At 35.7% G+C, this 23,982-nt stretch overlaps 1 protein-coding gene across 30 annotated transcripts in view; it reads right to left on the bottom strand.

Annotated features, from left to right (window-relative positions):
* PBRM1 (polybromo 1) overlaps nt 1-23,982 on the bottom strand; it is a gene marked incomplete at its 3' end in the record, with an annotated part of 92,901 nt that overhangs the window by 26,911 nt on the left and 42,008 nt on the right. For 23 of the 30 annotated variants that reach the window (XM_081282860.1, XM_081282864.1, XM_081282865.1 and 20 more), the window contains 8 exons: nt 23,192-23,468; nt 21,314-21,419; nt 17,010-17,652; nt 12,920-13,131; nt 5,686-5,871; nt 4,075-4,232; nt 3,251-3,514; nt 617-762 (listed from right to left, as the gene is read on the bottom strand). In XM_081282860.1, the coding sequence (XP_081138986.1) occupies nt 617-762; nt 3,251-3,514; nt 4,075-4,232; nt 5,686-5,871; nt 12,920-13,131; nt 17,010-17,652; nt 21,314-21,419; nt 23,192-23,468 (1,992 nt within the window). The remainder of the gene's footprint in view (nt 1-616; nt 763-3,250; nt 3,515-4,074; nt 4,233-5,685; nt 5,872-12,919; nt 13,132-17,009; nt 17,653-21,313; nt 21,420-23,191; nt 23,469-23,982) is intronic. The other 7 variants (XM_081282882.1, XM_081282877.1, XM_081282888.1 and 4 more) reach the window with 1 other exon arrangement.

Genomic DNA, 23,982 nt, shown 5'->3' with positions numbered 1-23,982 from the left:
ATGTTTCATGCACTGATTTCAGCAGAGAATACAAAGTTGAGCAAAAACAGAGAGTTCCTATTTGCAGGGTATCTGGAAATTCAAGGTATGGAAACTAGACAATATAAATATCCATGTGTGATACTCTTCTTTCTTTTTTCTTAATATTTATTTTTAATTTTGGGTAGACACAATATCTCTATTGTACATTTATGTGGTGCTAAGGATCGAACCCAGTGCCTCATGCATGCTAGGCGAGTGCTCTGCCACTGAGCCACTAAACCCCAGCCCCACCACACTCTTATTTCTAACAAGGAAAAACATAGTGCCTGGGGGAATGGGAAACAGGGAGACAAGCCAGTATACAGGTAAAGGAAAGGGTTCTTTAAGGAAGTACTATTTCAAATTTAAGCTTAGAATTACCATACAAAATGGGCAAGGAGATTTCTGAGCTGAGAGTTAAGTAAATGGTGGGAAGAATGTAAAAAATGTGTTTTTAGAGGTGAAAGCAGGGGAAGCACGGTGTGAAAAGCAGCTAGACAAATTGCCAGGGGAGGGACTTATGTCTTAATTATTCATGTCTACTAGCCCCAAACCTCAGAGTCAACTTTATCTTCCCTATTTCAAGGACATTCACCTGCCCACGCGGGGGCGCACCAGACCATGGGACTTGATGAAGACACAATCGCCAACCTTCAGCCACATGTCATTGTAACGAAGCTGCTCAAAGTAGTGGCAACCTGGTTCACCGTTGGACATTTCCACAGGGACATCTTCTTTTTCCTGTGGTAAAGGAAACTGGCTAAAGAAAAGCAGCTAACCATGAAGGACAGGACAGAGAAGAAAAGAAAGCAGGACTTTCCTTCACATCAATGTAAGGAAAAAAAAAAACTTAAGTAGAAGTTTTGATGAAGGTTAAGAAACCAAAAAATTAGGTGGTTGAAATTAAACTGCTGTAATCATTAAAATTTCTAGATAATTTTCATAAAATAACGTTAGCCTAAGATGCTTTTATCCCCTCTCCCTCTTTCCAATTTCTGTATCTTTGAGTCTGGCAAGGACTTATTAGCATTCAGAATTGGAAAATTTCACATACTTTTATAGATAGAGTGTATAAGAAGTGAACTTCATATAAGCTCCCCATTTATTGTATTTACTTGAGCTCCCTCAATTCCTTTTATTGGTTTTTAAACTTTTTTTTTTTAAATATAAATTCAGCCATTCAATTTTTAGGGTGGCAAAGTTCATTTACTGTCCATTCTGAAAAGTAATACTTCCTTTTTGTCACCTCCAAGAACGAGAAATCAAGTAAGTTGGTAGTTGCCCAGCCTTTGTGACTTATTTGTGTACAGAAAGAGTCTGTCTCCCTCTACATCTTTCCAGTTTTAACCACTGATTAAGTCTTTGAAGAAACAAGACAACTGGGAACTCCCTTGACCAGGAGATTCACTCATCAGGACAACAGGAGGACTCCCTCCTCACACCACAGAAGTGCCCAGCAAACTCATCCCAGACAAAGTAGGAAAGAGGAGAACAGACAAATTTTAGGAGATGCACCAGAGTGACAGGATAAGATTGGCTTTGGAAAACTTGATACAACCCTCTCTTCTCGAGGCTAGTTAAACATCCCTGGAAAAGTAGGTAAGAACAGACCAGGAATGTGGAAGGTGCAGAAGCCACAGGAACCCACACCACCCAGAGTGGAAAGGAAGAGAGTCCACATTAGAAGCCTTCCTTCCCTGTCAGGACTCCTCCCCTTTTGCCACTCTGCCCTTAAGGGCCCATTAATCCTCCCAATCTGGTCTCTTATCACCCAACCCAAGGAGTACACTTCTACTCTAGGAAAAAAAATACAGAAGAAAGAAGAAAGCTAAAGCTAGAAGCCTGGCACTCTCTGCTGCCACTTAGTTTCTTCACATTAACAACTGACAGACTTTAAAGTTTTACTATTTATGCCGACATGGAAAGGAATAGTAGAACCTGTGTCATAAACACTCATAATGTTTTTGAATAAACTGCTGTATCTGTTACCTACTAGCTGCTGTGACGGTGGGCAAGTTACTTGACCTCTTGTGCCTTAGTTTCCCCATCTATAATATAAAGATCACCGACAGTGTGTCCACCAAACAGAATTGTTCAGAAGCTTAAATAATATAATTCATGCTTACCTACACAGAATTATTAACATAATGACATGTAAAGACTTTTGTAATTTGAACAATGCTTGCATTCCTAGAACGTACTCCTCTTTCTTTGGTCAGTTTTCTAAAAAAATAATTTGATTTCACTTGAAAAATAATTTCCCCTAAGAAATTTTTGGCCTGGTATTCATAAATGAGACTGAGCAGTAATTTTCTGCTTTTTATTTTCAAATTGTGGAATCCAGATTGTTTTAGCTTTATAACAACTGGGGAGTTTTCTTTTTCTCCATGCTCTGAAACAGTTCAAATAGCATTTAAATTATACGCCCCTCAATTAAATAAAGGAAAGCTCAGTACTATTTGGGATTAGCTTTTTGACACTTTCAGTTTCTTCATGTTGTTCACTTGTGCTGTATCTCTTCCTGATTCCACTTTGACAATTCATATCCTAAAAAATTATTCATTTTATTTTGGTTTCCAAATTTATTTAAAATGTACTGACTAAATTTCATCCACCTTTTGTCTGTCTGAGCTTACTACCCTCCCTATCTTCTTTTACCTTTTTTGAACTTTTTGGGGATTGAACCCAGGGTGCTTTACCACTGAACCACATCCCCGGCCCTTTTTATTTTTAGACAGGATCTCGCTAAATTGCTGAGGCTGGTCTCAAACTTGCAATCCTCCTGCCTTAGCCTCCTAAATTGTTGGGATTACAAGTGTACACCAACATACTCGGCCTCTTTTACCTTTATTAAGAGAGTTGATAGTTTATTTCATTGGACTTGTCAAAGAATTAGCTCTTAAATTTACTTTTATTTATTTAAAGATTATTGGTCTTATGGTACTGGGAAATGAATCCAAGGCCTCAAGAATTCTACACAAGTACTCTACCAGTGACTACATCTCCAGTCTCTGGATTTACTTTTTAAACTCTATTTTTTGCTTCTACTCTTTTGTTTTTTTAAGTACTAAGTGTCCCCCTCCCCTTTCCTCTGAGTTTCCTCCACTCTGTTCGGCTAAGGTCTCATACTGTCAATCATTTTCTGAGTTTGAATACTTTAATCACTTGTCTTCTGGAACAGATATTTGGAGGTGTAAAATTCTTTTTTGTGTGTTTGTTATCTACATACCTTTTCTAAGTTAAAATTATCTTCAACTCGACTGTCCTCTGAGTTATCTGTATTCTTCTCATCATCCCCTTTATCTGCATTTGCAAATACAGAGGCAACTCGAACCACAGGCAGAGGTACATCTCGAGGGACAAACCTAACTGAACTGATGGGCATAGTCCACAATTTAATTTTCTTAAAAGATTTGGTTTTAGCAGAATACCGTGATTCACAGACAAAAACATCCTCATCTCGAAAGCTTTCTGGGCATAATTTAAAGTATTCCTATGGGACATAAAAGGAGACAAGTCAGGTAAATTTTCTGAACAAAAACAAAAAAGTAATACTAATCAACCAAATAAAGGTTAAACTATGAAGACTTTCTAGCAACAAACAGTAAATGACTAGAGATCTAGGAATATTTCCTTGCCTACTGAAATGATTAAACATATACCCTTTAACTTATAATATGAACAATTCCATTTAGCTTATCGATTACCCTTTGAGAATATATTAATATTTCACAGAGTTAGAAGTCAACAGCTTTGGACAGGACTCATGTACCTCTATCAGACAGATAAACAAAAAGTACATCTTATTACCTAAAAACCAAACTAATAATGTATAGTGATTATTTTCAGAAAATATCACTCTTAAAATTAGCCTGGCAATAAGTTAACTTCACACAGTTAACAAGTATAGGCAGGAAATGGTCTTTTGCAACCATATTCTGGTTAACTTCTCCCCAAATCTCCACATAGAGCTATACAGATACAGCTTAAAAACAGTTTAAATTTTATCCTGAGCAAATGATTGATATTTTTAGAACTAATTGATTTTCTTACCTTGACAAACATGACCACACATTTGCCTAGAATTTTACTAACAGGAACTTTATTGTAATAGTCACTCTTAAAAACTTCTTTTTCTAGAAATTTTCGTGTAGCCAGATGGAATGTTTCATTTGGCCGATAAAACCAACAGCCATACAACCATTTTTCACCTCAAAAACAGAGAGAGAATCATCATTAACAGAAACCACACATTCTTGTCAAAATGAGGAAACAGGGGCTGGCTAAGTGGTAGACTGTTTGCCTAGCACGTGTGGGGCACTGAGTTCAATCCTCAGCATCACATAAAATAAATAAATAAAATAAATAAAATAAAGGTATTGCGCCATCTACAACTAAAAAAAAAAAAAAATCTAAAAAATATATTTTAAGGGCTAGGGATGTAGCTCAGTGGCAGAGTGCTTGTCTAGCACGTGAGGCACTGCATTCAATCTTCAGTACCACATAAAAATAAACAAAATTAAGCGATGATGTCCATCTACAACTACAAAAAAAAAAAAAAAAAAACTGTTTAAAAAAATAAATAAAAATAAAAAATATATTTTTTAAAAATGAGGAAATAATCCATCAAGTCATTATGCCATGGTCTAAACCATACAGCAATGTGCTTTTTCAGAAGATAATTTCCTAATTTCTTAATATAATTACCTTATAAGGAATTATACTTTAAAATTGTGAAGTAGAAGGAGAACTAAAAAAAAAAATGCTACTTTTCCGCTTACATTCAAAGACATGCATTATGTAGAAAAAGAAAGGCAATGAGATCTGTTGGAGTCAACACACACTTAAGTTCTGTGGTTTAGTAAGGATATATACAGATATACCAAAGGACATAGCATACAGCTGAAGGAATTAAAAAAAATCTCAGGATGGGCAGTTGACAAGTATAGGCAGGAAATGGTCTTTTGCAAAAAGATTGCCTGGATTACATTTTCCCCTGTTTTTGGTTTCATTAACTTTTTTTTCCTCTTTTTTTGGTACCAGGGATTGAATCTAGGATGCTTGACCATTGAACCATATCCCCAGCTCTTTTTATTTTGAGAGAGGGTCTCATTAAATTGCATAGGGCCTTGCTAGTTTGTTGAGACTGGCTTTGAACTTGTGATCCTCCTGCCTCAACCTCTTGAGTTGCACTTGGCTGGTTTAATTAACTTCTCTTCATTCTCCATGTCTCAAAGGCCATTTTTCTAGAAAGATTTATCAATGACAAATTCTAAGCCAAAGCACAGTGTCTTTCTATAATAATTTATTTTTCTTATCTCCAGCCCAAACCTTTCTGTTCTGAATCTCTGCCATCCTACAGAGCGTTTGGTTAAAATTTGTTTTTAATAGGTTATCAGTTGAATGAATAAATTTCAACTAAATTTTAAAAAACTTATTTTTCTCATTCAACTATGACACTGATGCTGCCCAACAGTGTTATACTCTGGGTTTATAAGGAGGGTATGTATTCACATTTACTGATATGATTACATTTATTGAGACAAGAGAAAAACTATAATTGGAAGGCATAAAATATCTGAATTAAAATTTCTTTCTTGAGGAGCAAGAAGAAATAAAAGAGCCACATCTTTCCAATGTACCTTTGATTTAAAATAAACTTACCAGCTGAATCTTCCCACAGTCTCTCAATACAGACTATATGTGGTTGTAGGTTGGCTTCTGCAGGTTCCACATAGACATAATCTCCAACATGGTACATGCTGTTCTTAAAGCTGCAGTCCTGGCTGTATGTGCGATGTAAGCCTGACAGGCCAGTAGCACCTGACGAATCTTCACTCTTTTCAGCTTCTTGTGTTTAAAAAAAAAAAAAAGGTACTTACTAAAAGAAAATGCTGCAATCAGATGCAGGATTCAAACAACATACAATAATACATTTAATTCTGTTTGTCACATTCAAAGGGAATAGTCAGAAAAAACAGTATGATCTTTACATTTTCAATATTGCCTTATTGGGGGTGGGGGGTGTGTAGGGGTCCTGCAATGTTGCTCAAGCTTTTTTTTTTTTTTAAATTGGTCTCAAGCTGGTCTTAAATTCATGGGCTCCAATGATCCTCCTGCCTTCCAAGTAGCTAGGACTACATGTGTGCACCACCACACCCAACCTCAAAATTGCATTTTTGAATTATAATCAACTGCCATTAATTTCAATAAACCCATGAGATTCTATACATTAAAAATAATCACCTTAGTAATATATGCCATTGTCATTTTCAGTAATTCAGAAAGGTATAAGGAAGAAAATAAGTCACTTATAGATCATGTAATCCTAGAGAAAACATTTGATGTACTTCTACGCTATCCTAATGTTCCTGAAAAAGTTTTTCCTAACAGTTATTACATGGTTATGTCACAATTAATGGAGTTTTAGAATTGAGAAAATATGGAATATGTGTATTCTGTAAACCATATATATGTGTGTATATGTGTGTGTGTATGGACATACATATACACAATATATCATTAATATTTTCTGAAATAAAATGCTTTTGTACAATAAAGACTTTTATTTTTGTTAAATAAAACCTTTTCATAGTTCCAGTATAAGCTATCATTTGCAAATACCACAGAGTTTTTTTTGTTGTTGGTGGTGGTGAGGATAATGCTTCGCCCACCTATTTGATAACTTCCTTAGAATAATTTTACATAAATAAAAGAACTGGGAATAAGCATTTAAAATGATTTTTTAATGCACATTCCAAATTAATCTCCAAAAAGCTTACTTCAATCTAAGTTCCTTACTGATTGACTACAAGGGGCCTCTGTCTCCATTCTCTAATACTGGCATTACAATACAAAAAAAATAGTTTTGCCATTTTTTTTAATGAGAGAGAGAGAGAAGAGAGAGAGAGGAGAAGAGAAGAGAAGAGAGAGAGAGAGAGAATTTTTAAATATTTATTTTTCAGTTTTCGGTGGACACAACATCTTTATTTTATTTTATGTGGTGCTGAGGATCAACCCAGTGCCCTGTGCATGCTAGATGAGCGCGCTACCGCTTGAGCCACATCCCCAGCCCCAGTTTTGCCAATTTTGATGAAACGTTACTTACCAGTAGAATAAGCAAATCCCTTGACATACAAAGTAGACCAAAGGGTTCTTGAGAATTTTACACCAGCAAAAACAATATCATGGACAGACAAGGGAGTACAAAAAGTCTGAACAACCCCCAAATTCTAGATACAGGAAACAGGCTGATAAAACTAACAAGTTGCAAGCATCTTTCATGAAAAAGGAGGATTTCAAGGGCTGAGTACTAAGCCAGAGGATGTTCTCAGTCCTAGAAACCCACTGGGATTTGTTTATAGGTGCATTTAAAAATTCCTTGAAATCAGTAATACTTTTTTCCATCTCCCTGTTTTTGAACAGAAATATCTATACATGTCTCACTGCCTTCAAGAGCAAAGAAACCGGCGGCTCCCTCCCAGAGTTGTATAGGTCTACAGATAGAAAGGAACTGTGTACCATGATGTTTTATATCTACAGCCTCATTTGGGACTTCTGAGCTGAGGATATTTAGATGAGGTTTTGGTACCTCTTAGAAGGGCACTACTAGTAACAAGTACCTAAAAATATGTTAGTGGTTTTGAAATTGTGCAGCAAACAGACTGGAAAATTTCTCAGAAGTATGCATGGTGGCTCACAAGTTTGAGGCCAGCCTCAGCAAGTTAGTGAGACTGTATCAAAATTAAAACAGTAAAAAATAAAAAAGGGAGATGTAGCTCACTGGAAATGCTGGAGAGCTAGCTCAGTAGGGAATAGCCCTGGGTTCAATCCCAAACAAACAAAACCCAAAAAACAAAACAACAACAAAAAATTCTCTTTTTCGGGGAAGCATGATGACAAAAGTCTAAATTGCCTTGGATAGGCTGTTAATAGAAAAATGGACAACTTTTTTTTTTTTTTTAATTGCTGGGTATGGTAGCACAAGCCTGTAATCTCAAGTACAGTTACTTGGGAAAATGGAGCAGCAGGGAGAGCAAGTTCCATTCCGGCCTGGGCATCTCTCTAGACCTTGACTCAAAAAGAGCTAAGGATGTAACTCAGTGGTAGAGAGTCCCTGGGTTCAATTTCCAGTACTACACACACACACACACAAAAAAAAAAAAAAAAAAAAAAAAAAAAAAAGAAAGAAAGAAAGGAAAAACAGCATGCTAAGAGCTAAACAGCTAGAAGGGCCAAAGGGGTTCCCTATTTAGTATAAATCCTTTTACTCCTTTTACTCTTCACCCTTACCCTCAGATTTGTCTGGAATCTGAAGTCTTGGGAAGGGCCGAGGTGGGGAACTGAAGGCTCAACTGCTTTTAGACTTTCAACCAGTCCTCCTGTTTTCAGACCCACATGTATTTCCACTTTTAGAAGTACCTGGTGTTCTACTCCCTGTGCAATTCTGAGACAGGAACTGGCCTGTTTGAAGGACTTATCTACTGTAGACACTGAAACCAGTATTGGCAACTTACACATCAATTTTCCAGCCTCCAAATTTTAATTACCACCATCTCCTTGTCCATTAATTTCTTTTTTTAAGGGATGGAAATACTTGTGTGTTTGTCTTTTTTATGCTTTTTAAAAATTCCTTTTCCATCCTTTCAGAGGTGTTTTAAGAAGGAAAAGCAGTAGGCATTTGTGAATAATCTGCTGTACTTAACCATAAGTTCTGTTTCTTTTTCTTTGCTTACTTACCCTTGTATCAGACATTCTGGGAGTTAACACAAAACGGGGTAAAATCTTCTAGATTCCCTCGTTTTTTATCTGGTTGTTGCTAACAATCCTCCTCTCATGGCTTAAAGACAAAGAGGGCTGATATACATGACCATTATTCAACTTTCTGGTGTGCTGCATCTTCTAATGTTCATAAAGTAACCACAGATAATCTGAAGCAGACTGTAGTTCTTTTATGGCAAGAAATAAGTTGTTAAAATAGCTCTCAGAGTATACTGCTTTTATAGCCTTTCCTAGTCAGTTTTTCCTACTATTGACTCTGCATACTGTTTCTTACCTACTTCTACCACCCAATCACACTGCTGGGAAATATAGTCTTTGAGTTAGTACAAGAAAAAAGGTAAAGTGGCCACACTTTGAGAAATGTCTTAGAGTAACTCCAGAAGAAGCTGTTTCTGATTTTATATTGCTGGGAAAAGAGTCAGCTAAACTTAAAAAAAACACAAAAAAACAATTCCAAGTATTCAAAACTTGGCAGGTAGAAATAACTCAGGTCGTCCAAATATCTTCCCAGCATAGCACTGGCATTTCCTGTTTTCTCTTTATGGCTTTCTGCTGTTTTTTTTATTATTTCTTCTCCTCCTACCTACATTGTGGTATGCTTGTGTCTCTTTTAATAATTTTATATCTTTCTTCCTTTCTAATATAAGTATTTAAAGCTATAAAGTTCCTTCTAAGAAAAGTGTTAGCTTTATTCCATAAATTTTAAACATTGTTTTCATTTCAAAATTGTTCTGACTGTACCTGTAATGTCTTCTTTAATCATGGGTTATTTATAATTTCTAAGCACCGCCTCCCCATTTCTTTCTGTTGCTAAATTACAATCTAATTCCATTGCATTTGGAGAACAAACTTGGTATGATTTCAATCTTTTGGTTTTAAAACTTTTTTTATGACCTAGTATATGGCCTATTCTAGATAATATTCCACATGTAATTGAAAAGAAGATGTATTCTATAGTAACTTGGTGTAGTGTTTGACAAATCAGATCAAGGTGATTCACACTGCTATTCAAGTCTTCCATATGTTTACTGATTTTTGACCTAGTAGTTCTATCAATCACTATATTCTTGTTAAATTCTGTTTCTTCTTTCAATTCTAATACTTTTTTCTTCATGTATTTTGGAGCTCCACTGTTAGGGGGAAATACATTTAAGAATATTCTGTTCCTAATATGTTAAGCCCCATCCCTCCCTTTTTTGGTGGTACTGGGGATTAAAGACAGGGACACTCTACCACTGAGCTATGGCCCCAGTCCTTTTTATTTCTGAGACAGGCTAAGTTGCTGAGTCTGGCCTCCAACCTGGCAATCCTTCTGTCTCAGTCTCATGAGTAGCTGGAATTACAGGAGGGAAACACTATGCTTGACATATACGTTGACTCTTTTATATGTATTAAATATCCTTCTTTGTCTTTAGTATTATTTCTTTTCTTAAAATCTACTTTTTCTGCTAACAGCTATTCCAACTATGGTTACAGTCTGCATTTTTCTCTCCTTTTCAATTTATTTGTGTTTCCGAATATAAGGGAAACTCTTGCAAAAAGTATATAGTTGAATCTTACATTTTAAATTCCGTTTGATTGGAAAGCTTAGTTTATTTACATTTAATGGAATTACTGCTGCTACTATGTTTGTCATTTTGCTTTGTTATCTATGAGTCTTATGTCTTTTTGTTCTTCTTTTCCTCCTTTTATTACCTTGTTTTATAACTGTTAAGGTTTTTTTTTGCAATTCATTTTAATTCCTATAGTTGGTTTCATGGATATTGAGGCATTTCCATATGCCTAAATGTAGCACCATCTCCTTAATTTTATAAACACTGAATTTTCAAATTATATGGCTTAATTTTTTTTTTCTTTTGGCACCTGAGATTGAACCCAGGGGCACTTAACCACTGAGTCACATCCCCAGACCTTTTCATTTTTTTTTTACTTTGAGATAGGGCCTAAGTTGCTGAGGCTAGTTTTGAACTTTTGATCCTCCTGCCTCAGCCTCTAGAGTTGCTGGAATTGCAGTCTTGCACCAGTGTGTGCAGCTTATGACTTAATTTCATTAAATGTTACAACTTTGCTCCAACATAGTTACATTTCTCTTCCTTTGTGCTTTTTTATTTATTTTTGGGTGAGGCTAGGGAGGGAAGCCAGGACATTCCACATACAAAGTAAGTGTTCTACCACTGATCTATATCCCCAGCCCCCTTCCTTTGTGCTTCCTGTCATACATATGACTTCTATAAATGTTATAATAATAACCTTATAGTGTTCTAATTACCGCTTTAGACAATCCAATGTTTTAGACAGAAATTTAAAAAAATTATACACAGAGTCTTTTACATTTATCTTCATATTTTCCATTTCCATTGCTCTTCAGTTCTTCTTATGGTTTTGAGTTATCATCTGGTATCACTTTTCTGGGATTGAAGCTCTTTATTTATGTCTCATAGTATAGGTCTGCCAGCAGCAAAGTCTCTTAGTTTTTATTTATCTGGGAACATCTTTATTGCAACTTCATTTTCAAAAAATATACAAATCTTGATTTAGTTTTATCTTTCTTCTCTGTATTTTTTGAATATCATACCATTGCCTTCTGGCCTCTATTATTTTATATGAGAAGGCAGCCATTAATCAGATTATCCTTTTCTTGTCTGTGATGAGTCATTTTGTTGCTTTCAAGATTTTCTCCCAGCAGTTTGACTATGATGTTCTAAATGTCGTTCTTTTTGTGTTTATTTTACTTGGGGTCTTTGGAGCTTGTGAACTTGTGATGTTCTTCATCAAAAAACATCATTATGTCTTCAAATATTTCTTCTTCCCCCTTTTTTCTCTTCTTTCCTCTGAGATTACTATTTAGGTCTACACCAAGGGACTTGACACTAGGGGTTGCTGTTATATCTCGATAGTTAGGGGTCAGCTAATGATTTAGATGAAGGCTGTGCTCAAATACTTCAAACCCATAAGGTTTTACCCTTTGCTGATTATGGGACAGGGGTGGGAGTATGCATCTAAAGTTGCAGTGATTTTCAAGCATTCCATGGATTTTGCTCTTAACCAGGTTCTTGCATCTCCCTCACACATACATAGTTTTCTAGTTAGTCACAAATGTGTGACAGCGTATCTCAGCTCTTCTGTGGGTTTCAAACTTCTAGGACATTCCTTAATATGGATCATAACCTCAGGCAGCAAAGCTGCAAAGACTCCTTTCATTTCTGTATCATCCATTTTTAGCTGGCAAAGATTCTACCTCTACCCTCATTTTATCATTCTGAATGAGTATATCCTTCTGGAAGCAAAACTGCCCTAAACTAGCAAAATTACTATTCTCACCAATCAAGTTCTTTTCTTTTCTGGATATGCCATCGCTTACTAGAGTTTGCTTCAAATCAATTCGTTTTGTTTTCTTGCCTAAGGGGTGGGGGGAAATCTAAGGAGGAGGAGTAATGCTGATAGCTAACTAAATGTTTAGAAAATCTAAATATCTATATGAATGGAAATATTAAAAATGACGAAATTTCTAATCAAACGGCTGAGGCAGGAGAATTACAAGTTTGATGCCAGCTCTGGCAACTTAATGAGACCCTGCCTCAAAATAAAAAATAAAAAGGGATAGGGGTGTAGGTGGGGTGTCCCTGGGTGGTTCAATTCTCAGTACCAGAAAAAAAATTATAATTAAAAACTCCTCATTATCAAAATATTTGTAAATTCTGGCAACCAACTCAAAGTAACATTTTAGGTTGATATAATTACAATTAAAATGAAACTTTCAACAAAAATACCATCTAGCTGTCTGGCCCAAAGGACTTACCAGGAAAACCACACTACTGAATGATGTTGAGAATGCATTTGAGTTCCAGCCATACCCCTTGGGTTTCATCTTCCAGTAGTATGAAGAGACATTAGGCTCTCATACTTGTGAACCAACTGTTCCTGGATACACAGGTAACTTTCAATCTGATTAATCTGAATAACCAAACTGATAAAAACATTTTCATCTCATCATGCTTAATGTGAAATAGTCAATACTAATTCACATAGACAGGACTCTTCTCAACAGCTAATTATGAGGACAGCTAAAATAGAGTATAATATTTCTTCATATTTAATATAATGAAAAGAAACCAACCTCTTTTTTCTTCTTCTCGTTTTAGTTTATCTTCCTCTATTTCTTTTGGTAATTTTTCCTTTTTTTCTTTCTCCACATCATTATGCAAATGCTTTGTGGTATAGCTGAGTGCTGGAGAAAGAAGGATCTCTCCATTTTTGCAGAGTTCATCACGAATTCTAATAAAAAACTGCTGAAGTTCTACTGCATCCTCATATATTTCAGAATCTGTCCTATAACGGCATCAAGAGAATCCATTAACATATAAGCTGTTTCTTTCAAACACCTCAATTGAATGTGAGAGTCTACTAAATGCTTCCTTACTTTGTTCACTATTATAATGGTATATTCTTGAGGTTTGTTAGAACAGAATCTAAGGTGTCACTTTACGGGAAGCCTCATGCCCACCTGTTTCCTGTTCAGCTTACGTAAAAGGAAAGGCCTCAGCATTTTTCCTTGAAGATACATGGCATATGCATCAATCAGTTGTAGTAGAAGATAGCTGCAAGGATTATATCAAGGCTCCAGACCAAGTCTAACACTTATATTTAATCTCTGAAATATATATTTCTGGGGATTCAGGAAAGGCAACATAGTGAAAGATGAAAAAAAAAATCTATGTCATATGCAGAATTTTTCTAAGCGTCTCTCCTCATTTATAAAGTAAAGGGAACGGGCAAAACAAATTTTAGAATTTAGACTAGAAGAAATTATATTATTATCTCTAATTCATTGGGTTCTGAGGAAGGCAGTTACTGTCTGTGCCTACTAAGAACATCAAGGACTAAAAAATTATTCACCAAACTAATCATAGACGAATGTCTCATCAGCAGTCACAGAGATATTCTGGTTGGGGGTGTATGAGAGGTGAAGTAAACACAGTCACCCATCCGCTGACATATGCCACTAGACTATGAGACTCCATTGAGGTTTCCTGATGCCTCACCCCAAGAGCAAAGGGAGTAGTAAACAATTAAAAACATAGCCAAGCTGGGGAAGTATATTTCTGGATAGGTTTTTAGATGATGATATAGAAATGCTAATACCTGTAGAAAAGAAATAAAAACAAAACTTACCAAAGGAAGAAAACCCTAACATGCTATTTTGACATCACACCTGTTTTTTTGACTAGATATATATGTGAAGCTTGTTTTTCTGAAATTAAATTCACTTTATAATAGTTTACGTAAAATTATAAGAGGCCAAGTGTTCAGTAAATGTGCAAGAACAAAAAACTCAAGATGGAAAAAGAACTCTAATTGTCCTCAATCGATAAATAATCTTTTAACATAAGGCAGATATTCAGCAAAATGAAAGAATTAAGTGTGTAAGAGGCTTATGATGTTTCCCTGGGTTCTTCTTATACCTGTAAGGAACTCAGAGCACTTAATCCAGGAATACTGCCAGCAGATTAGAAAAGACAGGGTCAACTAGCATGAGACAGCACTATGGTATTACTGAATGCGCTAATAGACAAACCACTGTCAAGTTACCTGAGTGAACTTTTCTGTTCTGTCACACCATTCAGATTCTACTATAAATAGACTTCACTGAATTAATGAATGCCTACATTATCTGGGATGCCCATCTTTGTTACTAGCTGACACATTTCCACCGATCTTTTTCTTTTTTTGCAACCGAGTCTCACTGTGTTGCCTAGGTGGGGCTCAAACTAGCCATCCTGCCTCCTCAGCCCTGCCCCAGTAGCTGGTATTCCAGGTGTGCCATGGCACCTGACTCTCAATTCTCATTAGGTCATTCTTAATTTTTATTAAATACTATAAGCAGTCACAATATTATCTTCATTCACAAATATAAAAATGGCATCCCTTAGGTTTTTCCACAAGCTTTGGGTATGACAGAAACTGTATTACCATCTCATATAAATAAGAACCAGGTGTGGCGCTGCATGCCTTTGATCCCAGTTACTCAGAAGGCTGAGGCAGGGGGATGGGCAAGTTTGAGGCCAGGCTGGGCAACTTATCAAAAGTCTATCTCAAAATAAAAAATAAAAAGGGCTGGGGATGCAGCTCAGAGGATAAGTGTCCCTGGATTCAATCCTCAAGGGGGCAGGAAGTAGGGGATGCACCTTGGGATCTATCTTCTAGTCCTTAAAAACAAAAGCCAATCATGTCAACAACTAGAGAAAGAAAAGAGCTCAATTCCTAGAGATAGAAGTCCACTTAATTCTTAAAACAAACATGTTATCTATACAATTTAAACAGAATTCCTAATAATTTAGGAGAAAAATGCTCTTTAGAAGACTCACAGAACTACTCCCATGATATAAATGAGTTTAGGGAAAAAGGGATGGAGCAGAGTGGTTTTAGACTTAATGACTCCTTAAAATAAACTGAGAGCAGAAATGGAAGTCTATATTCCATGAAAGCAGGGTTTATCTGTTTGGTCCACTAATATACCCAAAACATTTAAACATGTTTATTAACTGGTAGTTACTCAACAAAACTTTGTTGAGTTAAAAACTACTTCACATTTTAAATGCGAATGTCCCCCTTTCATGTCTATCCCTATTGTCAAAAGAATGAGGACCACTCCTAAACACATCACTCAAGGGACCCTCCAATCTAGTCCTAACTCCTGTCTCTCAAATGTAACATATTCATTTCCTAACCCTTCTTTACCTTTGTTCAAACCACTCACTGTATCTGAAAATCCACTTCTCTTTTCATTTGAATTCCAGCCATCTTTACACTCCCAGATGCCTTATTCCATCTTTGGAGAACTTTAGCCCACAGTTCCTTATCCCATCATCTTTTCTAAATCAGTTGTTACATGCTGTCTCACGTCTAGATATTTTTTCCTTAAGCAAAAGTCGTGTCTCATCCATCAGACTTCAAGGTTTTAGAACACAGAGCTCAAGGCTTATCATCCATGGCTCACTCCACTGACTATTCATGACTGGTAACTATCACTAGCAGCCCACTGCAGTGAGAAACAAGATAAGCCACACCACCTACTAGTGTACAACTCTGGGCAATTTTTCTGCCCATGCCTCTAAATCTTCACATGTGAACTAGGAAGATGATCCCTTACCTAGAAAGACTACTAGAAATTAGAGTTAGAGATTATCCACAGGGAATGCTTAATATGGTGTTTCCCAAAGAGTAGGTGCTCAACAGGAAGAGTGAACGTTACTTTTTTTTTTTTTTTCAAGTTCAGAGCAAATGCTGGCTTCACAAAGTTCCCAGTTGTAAAAACACTGAATGCTAAAAGCTCTAGCTAAAGGTCTGTAAACTCCAAGAAGACAGAGTTTATATCTTTAACATTTTATATTCTCCCAAGTGCTTTAAAGACTACAGGGAAGATACACTGTAATTACTGATTGAATTGAACAGCTGCTGACACAGAAAAAATACAGACTAAAATTGGAATGAAATTTAAAATTGACTGTTTTTCTTACGAGCATTTAATATCTATAGCAGGCTCTCTAAGAAATCTTCAAGATTAGTTTTTAAAAAAAGCCATTTTTTTGGGTACTTAAATGATAACCAAATTTATATAGTTTAACCTCAAAACAATAATTTGGTGCTGTTTAATTCTTTGTTTGAAGACAAACCTTTAAAAGAAAAATCCTATCACTATTTCTTTTTCTTTTTTTTTTTTAAAGAGAGAGTGGGGGGGGGGAGAGAGAGAGAGAATTTTTTTTTTTTTAAATATTTATTTTTTAGTTCTTGGCGGACACAACATCTTTGTTGGTATGTGGTGCTGAGGATCGAACCCGGGCCGCATGCATGCCAGGCGAGCGCGCTACCGCTTGAGCCACATCCCCAGCCCAACTATTTCTAATTCTTATTTCACTCCTAAGCACTTGTCCTTTAAGAAATGTGTTCTGTGAAAGGCCATATGCTTTCCACAAGATCTTCAATTCTGTCTTCCATCCTCTCATTGACTCTAATCTAGATAACTCAGTAGGGTATCCTCTCCTCCTCAAAGAATATACTTACTCTTTTGAAGTTTTGGCTTACTTAGAATTCAGAATAGCATGCTATTAACTATAACCATGTACCTAAGCTGAAATAGTACAGTACTCCTTTATCTGTCTTGCATTAAATACCACACATCTTCAAAAGAAATGGCTTTGAAAACATACCGATTCATCCTTCTTGCCCTTTCCAATACTTCAAACATATGCTCTTGAAATAAATCAAGCCGCCGGTAGCGATTATTTTCAACATTCTTCCTAATAATGTCAAAAGTAAGGGGAGGTTTGTTAGGAAAAGTGGGATCCACACCAGGAATTTCTGCTAAGGAATCACTGTAGCATCGTCCCTCATCATCCTGATGACTCATGACCGACACAAAAAGATTATGGATGAGCTCTTGAATCAGCAAGGTCACATTTGGGACATGAGAGTCCTCATCTCCCTCCAGGTCTCTCCGAGTTTCAAGCAGGACTTTATGTAGGACAAGGGCATCTTTGTAGATCAAAGACTCAGGCTCATTGTATGTACAGGCATTATTAAACATCATGACGAAGTCCTCAACCATAGAGTCTATATCTTGGTACTTGTTGGCCATCATATGACTTCGAATTTTTTCCATGTCCATGGGCTTTTTAATGGTCAGATAGTAGTCAGGCAACTCAGATCTGGAAGGAAGCCTCAGAAATATGGCACTGAGGCGGCGACCTCTTTTATCAGTATAGTTCTTTACAGCTTCATAGACTTCATTTAGTTTTTGCTGCATTGGAGTCATGTATTTTGATTTTTTAGGAGAAACACCACTCTTTCTACCTGAAGAGAGATAATATAAATACATAAAATAAAAATAAATGCATATTTATATGGAGTTGTTAGTATAACCCTAAGAAAGAAACTATTCCAAATTACTTATAAAACAGCAAAAAAAAAAAAAAAAAAAAAACCTTGAAGAAAATCTTATCTATATTCAGTAATCATATTTTTAAAAAAATGTTTTATATATATGTATATATTTTGGTTGCAGGTGGACATAATAATACCTTATTTTATTTATTTATATGTGGTGCTGAATATCGAACCTAGGGCCTCACACATGCTAGGCAAGCGCTCTACTGCTGAGCCACAACCCCAGTCCAATAATCATATTTTTGATGAGAAAATAAAACTGTTGTGTTGAGGTAACTGGGTAAGGTGGAATGAGGCAAATAAATAGCTATTTAATCTAATTGTGACTTCCCACCTCTAGAATCCCTGAGAACTGAGATTTTCATCACAGGAAAAAGAGATAGATGTTAAAATAGGGGACACATTGATAAAAACTTTATAGCCTGAATCTCAACTGAAAGTATCAATTGAGTTTATAATATATTTTATCTTTAAATATCCAAACACTGAAAATCCTACAAACAATAACCAACTTAGTAGCACTAATCTCAAACTATAGTTTTAAAATGCTAATGTCAAAATAGCCCTGACCTTTAAGTAGAAACACAGAAAAGATTAGAATTTGAAAAATGGCTGATTCTCAGTCTGGAACATCTTCAAATCACAGAAGTAAAGAATTTATCAATAACTTCTAACCATGGTCATGTTAAAAGAACATAGGCACCACCCTGAAAGAAGCTAAGCATAAATAAGGGCAATTACAATGGGTTAAAACTCAACATTATGTTTTAACCTAGTAATTCTTAATGATACACACAAACAAAAAAAATTGGTAAATATTGGAGGATGTTTATAAACTAATGTATTATTTTGAAAACTTGTTAAAAAAAAATCAAGCTTTTACCATTTCAAAAACAAACAAAAATCTGTACCAATGGGTAGCCAAATATTGGATAAAGCAAGTTTCTCTATGCAAAAGTAGTCCACCTATTAAATGAGCAAGGAAGGATAAAATTAAGCTGAGTATGGTGGTGTACATCTGTAATCCCAGTGACTCAGGATGCTGAGGCAGGAGGATCACAATTCCAGGCCAGTCTCTGCAACTCAGAGGGACCATGACTCAGGAAGGGATAGGGATGTAGTTCAGTAGTACAGTGCTCCTGGTTTTAATCCCTAGTACCACAAAAACAGAAAAGAAAGTTAAAACTGTCAATATTTTATACCTCTTTAATGAGTTAAAGAAGCAAGCATCAAGATTTGTTAATAGAAAGACTCAACCAGATATCATGTGCCACCTGACATATATCACCTATGAAGTTGGTTTTTGTATCAAAGGGAGAGGACAGGAGAGCCTGAATATGTTCAAGCTCTAATGACTAAAGTATAGAAAATAGAAAGTGATGCAACTAACAAAATACAGACTGTGGGAAACTATAATACAAATCCCATTTCTTTGACAGATAAAAAGGAAAGGTGAAAGTTTATAGATAAAAAGAAATATCAGCCAAATGCAATGTGGGCCTTATTTGGTTTCTACCTCAAACAGACATGATGCAAAAGTAAATGTGGAAAGCCTTTTATAAAGTGTTCTTGTCAAGCTGTAACTAAATAGAATCAGGGCTTTAAAGTTAACCTTTGTTTATAATAAATAGAGGGGGGATACAGGAAAATGTTAAATGATATCACAGAAACAAAATGATGTGGGACACTGTACAAGGCGACCTGGTTTCTTCAGTGCATCAATGGCATGAGAAAAGAAAAGAGGAGACTGTTCTAAACTATGAGGTTAAGGGCATAGCAATCAAACATAGGGGGCTTAGGCAGAATCTTGGTGGTAGAGCACTTTCCTAGCATGTGTGAGGCCCTGGTTTCAAATCCCAGCATTGCAAAACAAAACAAAAACCCCTGAATGATTAAATCTAAATTAGATGATGATTTGAGGAAACCAACTGTAAAAATACATTGAGACAATCAGTAAAACTTAAAAATTTGTGAAGTATTAAGTGAAACCAAGAAACTACTGCTAATTTTGTTCGGTGTGATAAAGTCTTCATGACTAAGAAAACTGTCTGCATATTTTAGAGATATGCTGAAGTGTACAGAAGTAAAAACAACACATGGTTTGATTTGCTTGAAAATAATTCAGGAAAAAAAAGACATAAGGGATTGGGGAAATAAGTGTGGTACAATCTTGTTAAATGATGAGTAACAGATGTATATACAACGGTTCATTGTACTAGTCTTTACATTTGTGTATGTTTAAAATTTTCACAACGGAAAAAGAATTAACACTCTACATTAAAATTCCCTTTCCCTTTGATATGCATACATCTTTGTTTATATTTAGACATATTAAACTATTATTAATCAGGGGCTAGGGTTGTGGCTCAGTAGTAGAGCACTTGCCTAGCACATGTGAGGCCCTGGGTTCAATTCTCAGTACCGCATATAAATAAATAAAACAAAGGTCTGTTGACAACTAAAGAAAAAAAAAAAAAAATATATATATATATATATATATATATATATAAATATATAAATAAAGATCATTAATCAGCCTTCCAACTCAATTTATGAAATCGATTCTAGTTTTTTTGTTTTTATTTTTTGGTTCTGGGTATCAAACCCAGGGTCCTACACAGGTCAGGCAAATGTACTACCATTGAGCTACATTCTCAGCCAAATTCTAGTTTTAAAAGATATTTTGGTCCTACGAAGTAAAATAAGTTTTAAATTTCTGCACATTTTCTGTATGCTTTTACAATTCCAAGAAAAGATGAATGCCTTAACAAAAGGAATCACTGCCCAGCATGGTGGTGCACACCTATAATTCCAGAGGCCTGGGAGGCAGAGACAGGAGGATTGCCAGCCTCAGCAACTTAGTGAGACCCTGTCTCAAAAAATAAAAAGGGCTGGAGATGTAGATTCATGATAAATTGCCCATGGGTTAAATCCCCAGTACCAAAAATAAAAAAATTTAAAAAAGAACCATCACTTAGCAGTAAATAATTCCCAAAGCAACTGTGAAAGTCAGTTAGTAGTCATTTCACATTAAAAAAAAAAAAAAAAAAAAGATTCTTGCTTTCTTCTTTTTCAGTAAACATGGCTCTAAAGAGTATCTGATAATATCACTATTATTTGTTTGGTATTTATTTTATTTATTTATTTATTTTTAAGTAAGGCAAAAATCTTTTTAATGGCATTAATTACTTTTGCTGTCTCTTCTTTTCCCTTACAACTTTCAAATAAAACCACCAGGCATAGAGTGCAGTTAACTGAGAGCTGAGTAGTACATCTCTAATTTCAATTTCTGTCCAGTAGGAACTGCTGGAATTCATTGCTAATTCTAGGAATCACAAACAAACAAAAAACCTGCCACCATATTCTTCCAGGTATTAGAAACAGAAAAAAATATTTATCCTTACTTAAAACATGCTAAAATAAGACTACTTGAGAAGAGGGAAGAAACTTCATGCTGGAGTGCCACTGAGTTAAAATATATTCACCATTTAATTAAATATTATTTCAGAAAACCAGCAATTTCCTGTTGAAATGCTACACTAAATAACAAAGAGTGAGGATGCCTTACTCAGTTTGAGTTTGGGAGATGTGATGTCATCATCATCAGGCAGCGGCCCCAGCTCTTTCCTTTTATCCTTGAGTAACTTCTCCAGGATATGGGCATCATTGTATACCTAGGGTTCAAAAATATATTTATTTTCTAAAAAAAGTTTTATCAAGGTGTAATATACAGCTGTAAGGAAATTTTAAAAATATGGTTTAGGACAGGTGGGAGTTAAGGGCCTACACAATAATTTGTATGTTTTTAAGCTTCCTAAGTGATTGATTCTAATGTGTAGACACACATGCTAATGATTGAGAGCCACTGTAGTAGAAACCCTGCAGTGTTTTCCAGAAGTTCCAAAACACATTTACATGTGTGTTTTCTTCAAAGATCTCTTTTCTACTAGATTTTCAAGGTAATGGACTTAGTCCAATGGAAACTAAAGATTAAAAATATTTCATGGGATCTGGGTATGGTGGCACACACTTGTTAATCCCAGTTACTTGGGAGGCTGAGGCAGAAGGATCCCAATTTCAAGTCCAGCCTGGGCAATATATCGAGACCCTGTTTCACAATAAAATAAAAAGGATTGGGAATGTAGCTCAGTTGTATAGAACTCCTGGGTGCAATCCCCAACAGTGCATAACAAATTTTTTTTTTTTTAATTAAAAGAACCTGATGTTTGGAGGAAAGTGTCTAAACTATTGTTAAATCCCAAATCTGAATTCAACATCCGGAATCTAATATTTAAAAAAACAAACCTCTGCTTAGAGATTTCTCTTTAAAGACTGAGCTAAGGTTTGTAATATGTACTGAAGAACAACAAGGTTATTTACCTAATGGCCTTGCCCCATAGCTGACGCCTTCTTTCTTAGGAGAGGCTATGTCCTCCCTTAACTACCCACCAGAGCAAAGCAGCTGAGCAATTAAGTGACCTCTCTTCTTTGGCTACCTCACTAAGGGATAGCTTTTATTCCCATCAGTGATACATGGTATAATAGTCAGTGATATAGTATAAACCCCTACTATAGAAGGAACCATTTATTTCATCTATCAGTATCCCCAGCACATATTTTATTTTATATTCAAATGTAACAGAAGAAGGAAAAAAAATGGTTGAAATATTATTTTGTTTCTGGGAGATTTAAAGTGTATAAAAGATATGAAACAGAAAAAATATCAGAGAGGGAAGATTGTGCCTTACCTATACTGATAAAGAACTGAAAATCATGGGCTGCGGATATAGCTTGGTGGTAGAGCACATGCCTAGGTAGCATACACAAAGACCGGCAACAAAACAAAACACCAAGATGTTTTGTATCCAAATCAATGATTTAGAGGTGCTTTTATGGAAGCATCACACTGACTCTCACATAACTGTGTAATTCCATGGGGTGTCTTTACAGAAGTATGGCTGTTGAGGATAGTAATAATAATGATGCACCTAGGGATGCAGTTTGGTAGTGGAGCATGTGCTCAAGGTCCTGGGTTCAATCTCTAGCACCCCCCACTCCCCCCCAAAAATGATGAAAAATTATTCAGATTCAAGCAGTCTTCTAAATGCTCAATATACATTATCTCTTATAAATCTTATAATAACCCTGGTGCAAGTATTATGATCATTCCAAAATTATAGATAAGAAATCCGAGGCCCAGGAGGATAAGTTTCTCACACAGGGACTGGCAAAGCAGGATTCAAATCTAGGATGCCAGCTTACAAAATATGAAGTTTTAATCTTTGTATTGTACTGTCTCTCATTTTAAACAATTATGAGAAGACAAAGTATTTATTTATCCACTAAGAATAAACTAGGTTAAGCCTAGAGCTGGTCTCTCAAAATGCATTATTCTACCAGCACCCAAAAGAAAATGTGTCTACTTCAGAACCCCACCTGTTCTCACCTGGGAGCCCTCTTCATTGTAGTGCCTCGCATTCCTGAACATCAGCTTCATGTCTTCTATCATTCCCTCTTCACCTGCATATTTGTCATTTCGGATATTATGCTCAATTATTTTCAAATCCATTGGCTCTAAGATGATTTTATAATAATCAGGATAGTCCTTCTTGGACGGTTTAACCATAAATAGATCACAAAGTCTTCTGCCTGAACCTGGCTCTCGAGCTTCAAGAACAACATTGAATAAGATTTTCATTCGCTGTTTTCTTATGTTCTTTTTACTGTTGAGTGGGGAGGTAGAAGAAGGGAAAAATGACAACAGGTTCAGTTTTCTTTATACAAGAGATGAACATGAAATAAAACAAATTAATCTTGTGGGAAGGTGCTTTTTAATGATTACAATTTATTTATTACATATGCCACAAACACAGTAAACATGCTGGAAGCTATAAGCAAATAGAGGGAAAATTTCCAAAACAGTTAAAACATAGTAACCCTGGCTGGATCAACCAGTGAACACCAGACAAACCTGTTTAGAATATCTCATGAAATGCAATGTTTGAAAAACAAACAAACAAACTTGACTAACACCAAAATAAATTCTAAAATCAATCAAAATACATTTTAAAAACAAAACAGAGCCAAAGTGAAATAAAGCTAGTTATTTTCTATTGTTATCAACAGCTTCACTTCCAAGCACAATAAACAAAAACAAAACAAAAAACTAATAAAGAGAAGTGTTCTTTCTTTCAGGATAACCACTCTGAACAATAGTATATTCTGGTTGCCAGAAAA

This window comes from Spermophilus citellus (assembly GCF_964194105.1).
Source record: "Spermophilus citellus genome assembly, chromosome: 3".
Lineage (NCBI taxonomy): Eukaryota > Metazoa > Chordata > Mammalia > Rodentia > Sciuridae > Spermophilus > Spermophilus citellus.
The sequence above is the reverse complement of the archived record's forward strand: the minus strand, read 5'-3'. Positions and strand labels throughout refer to the sequence as shown.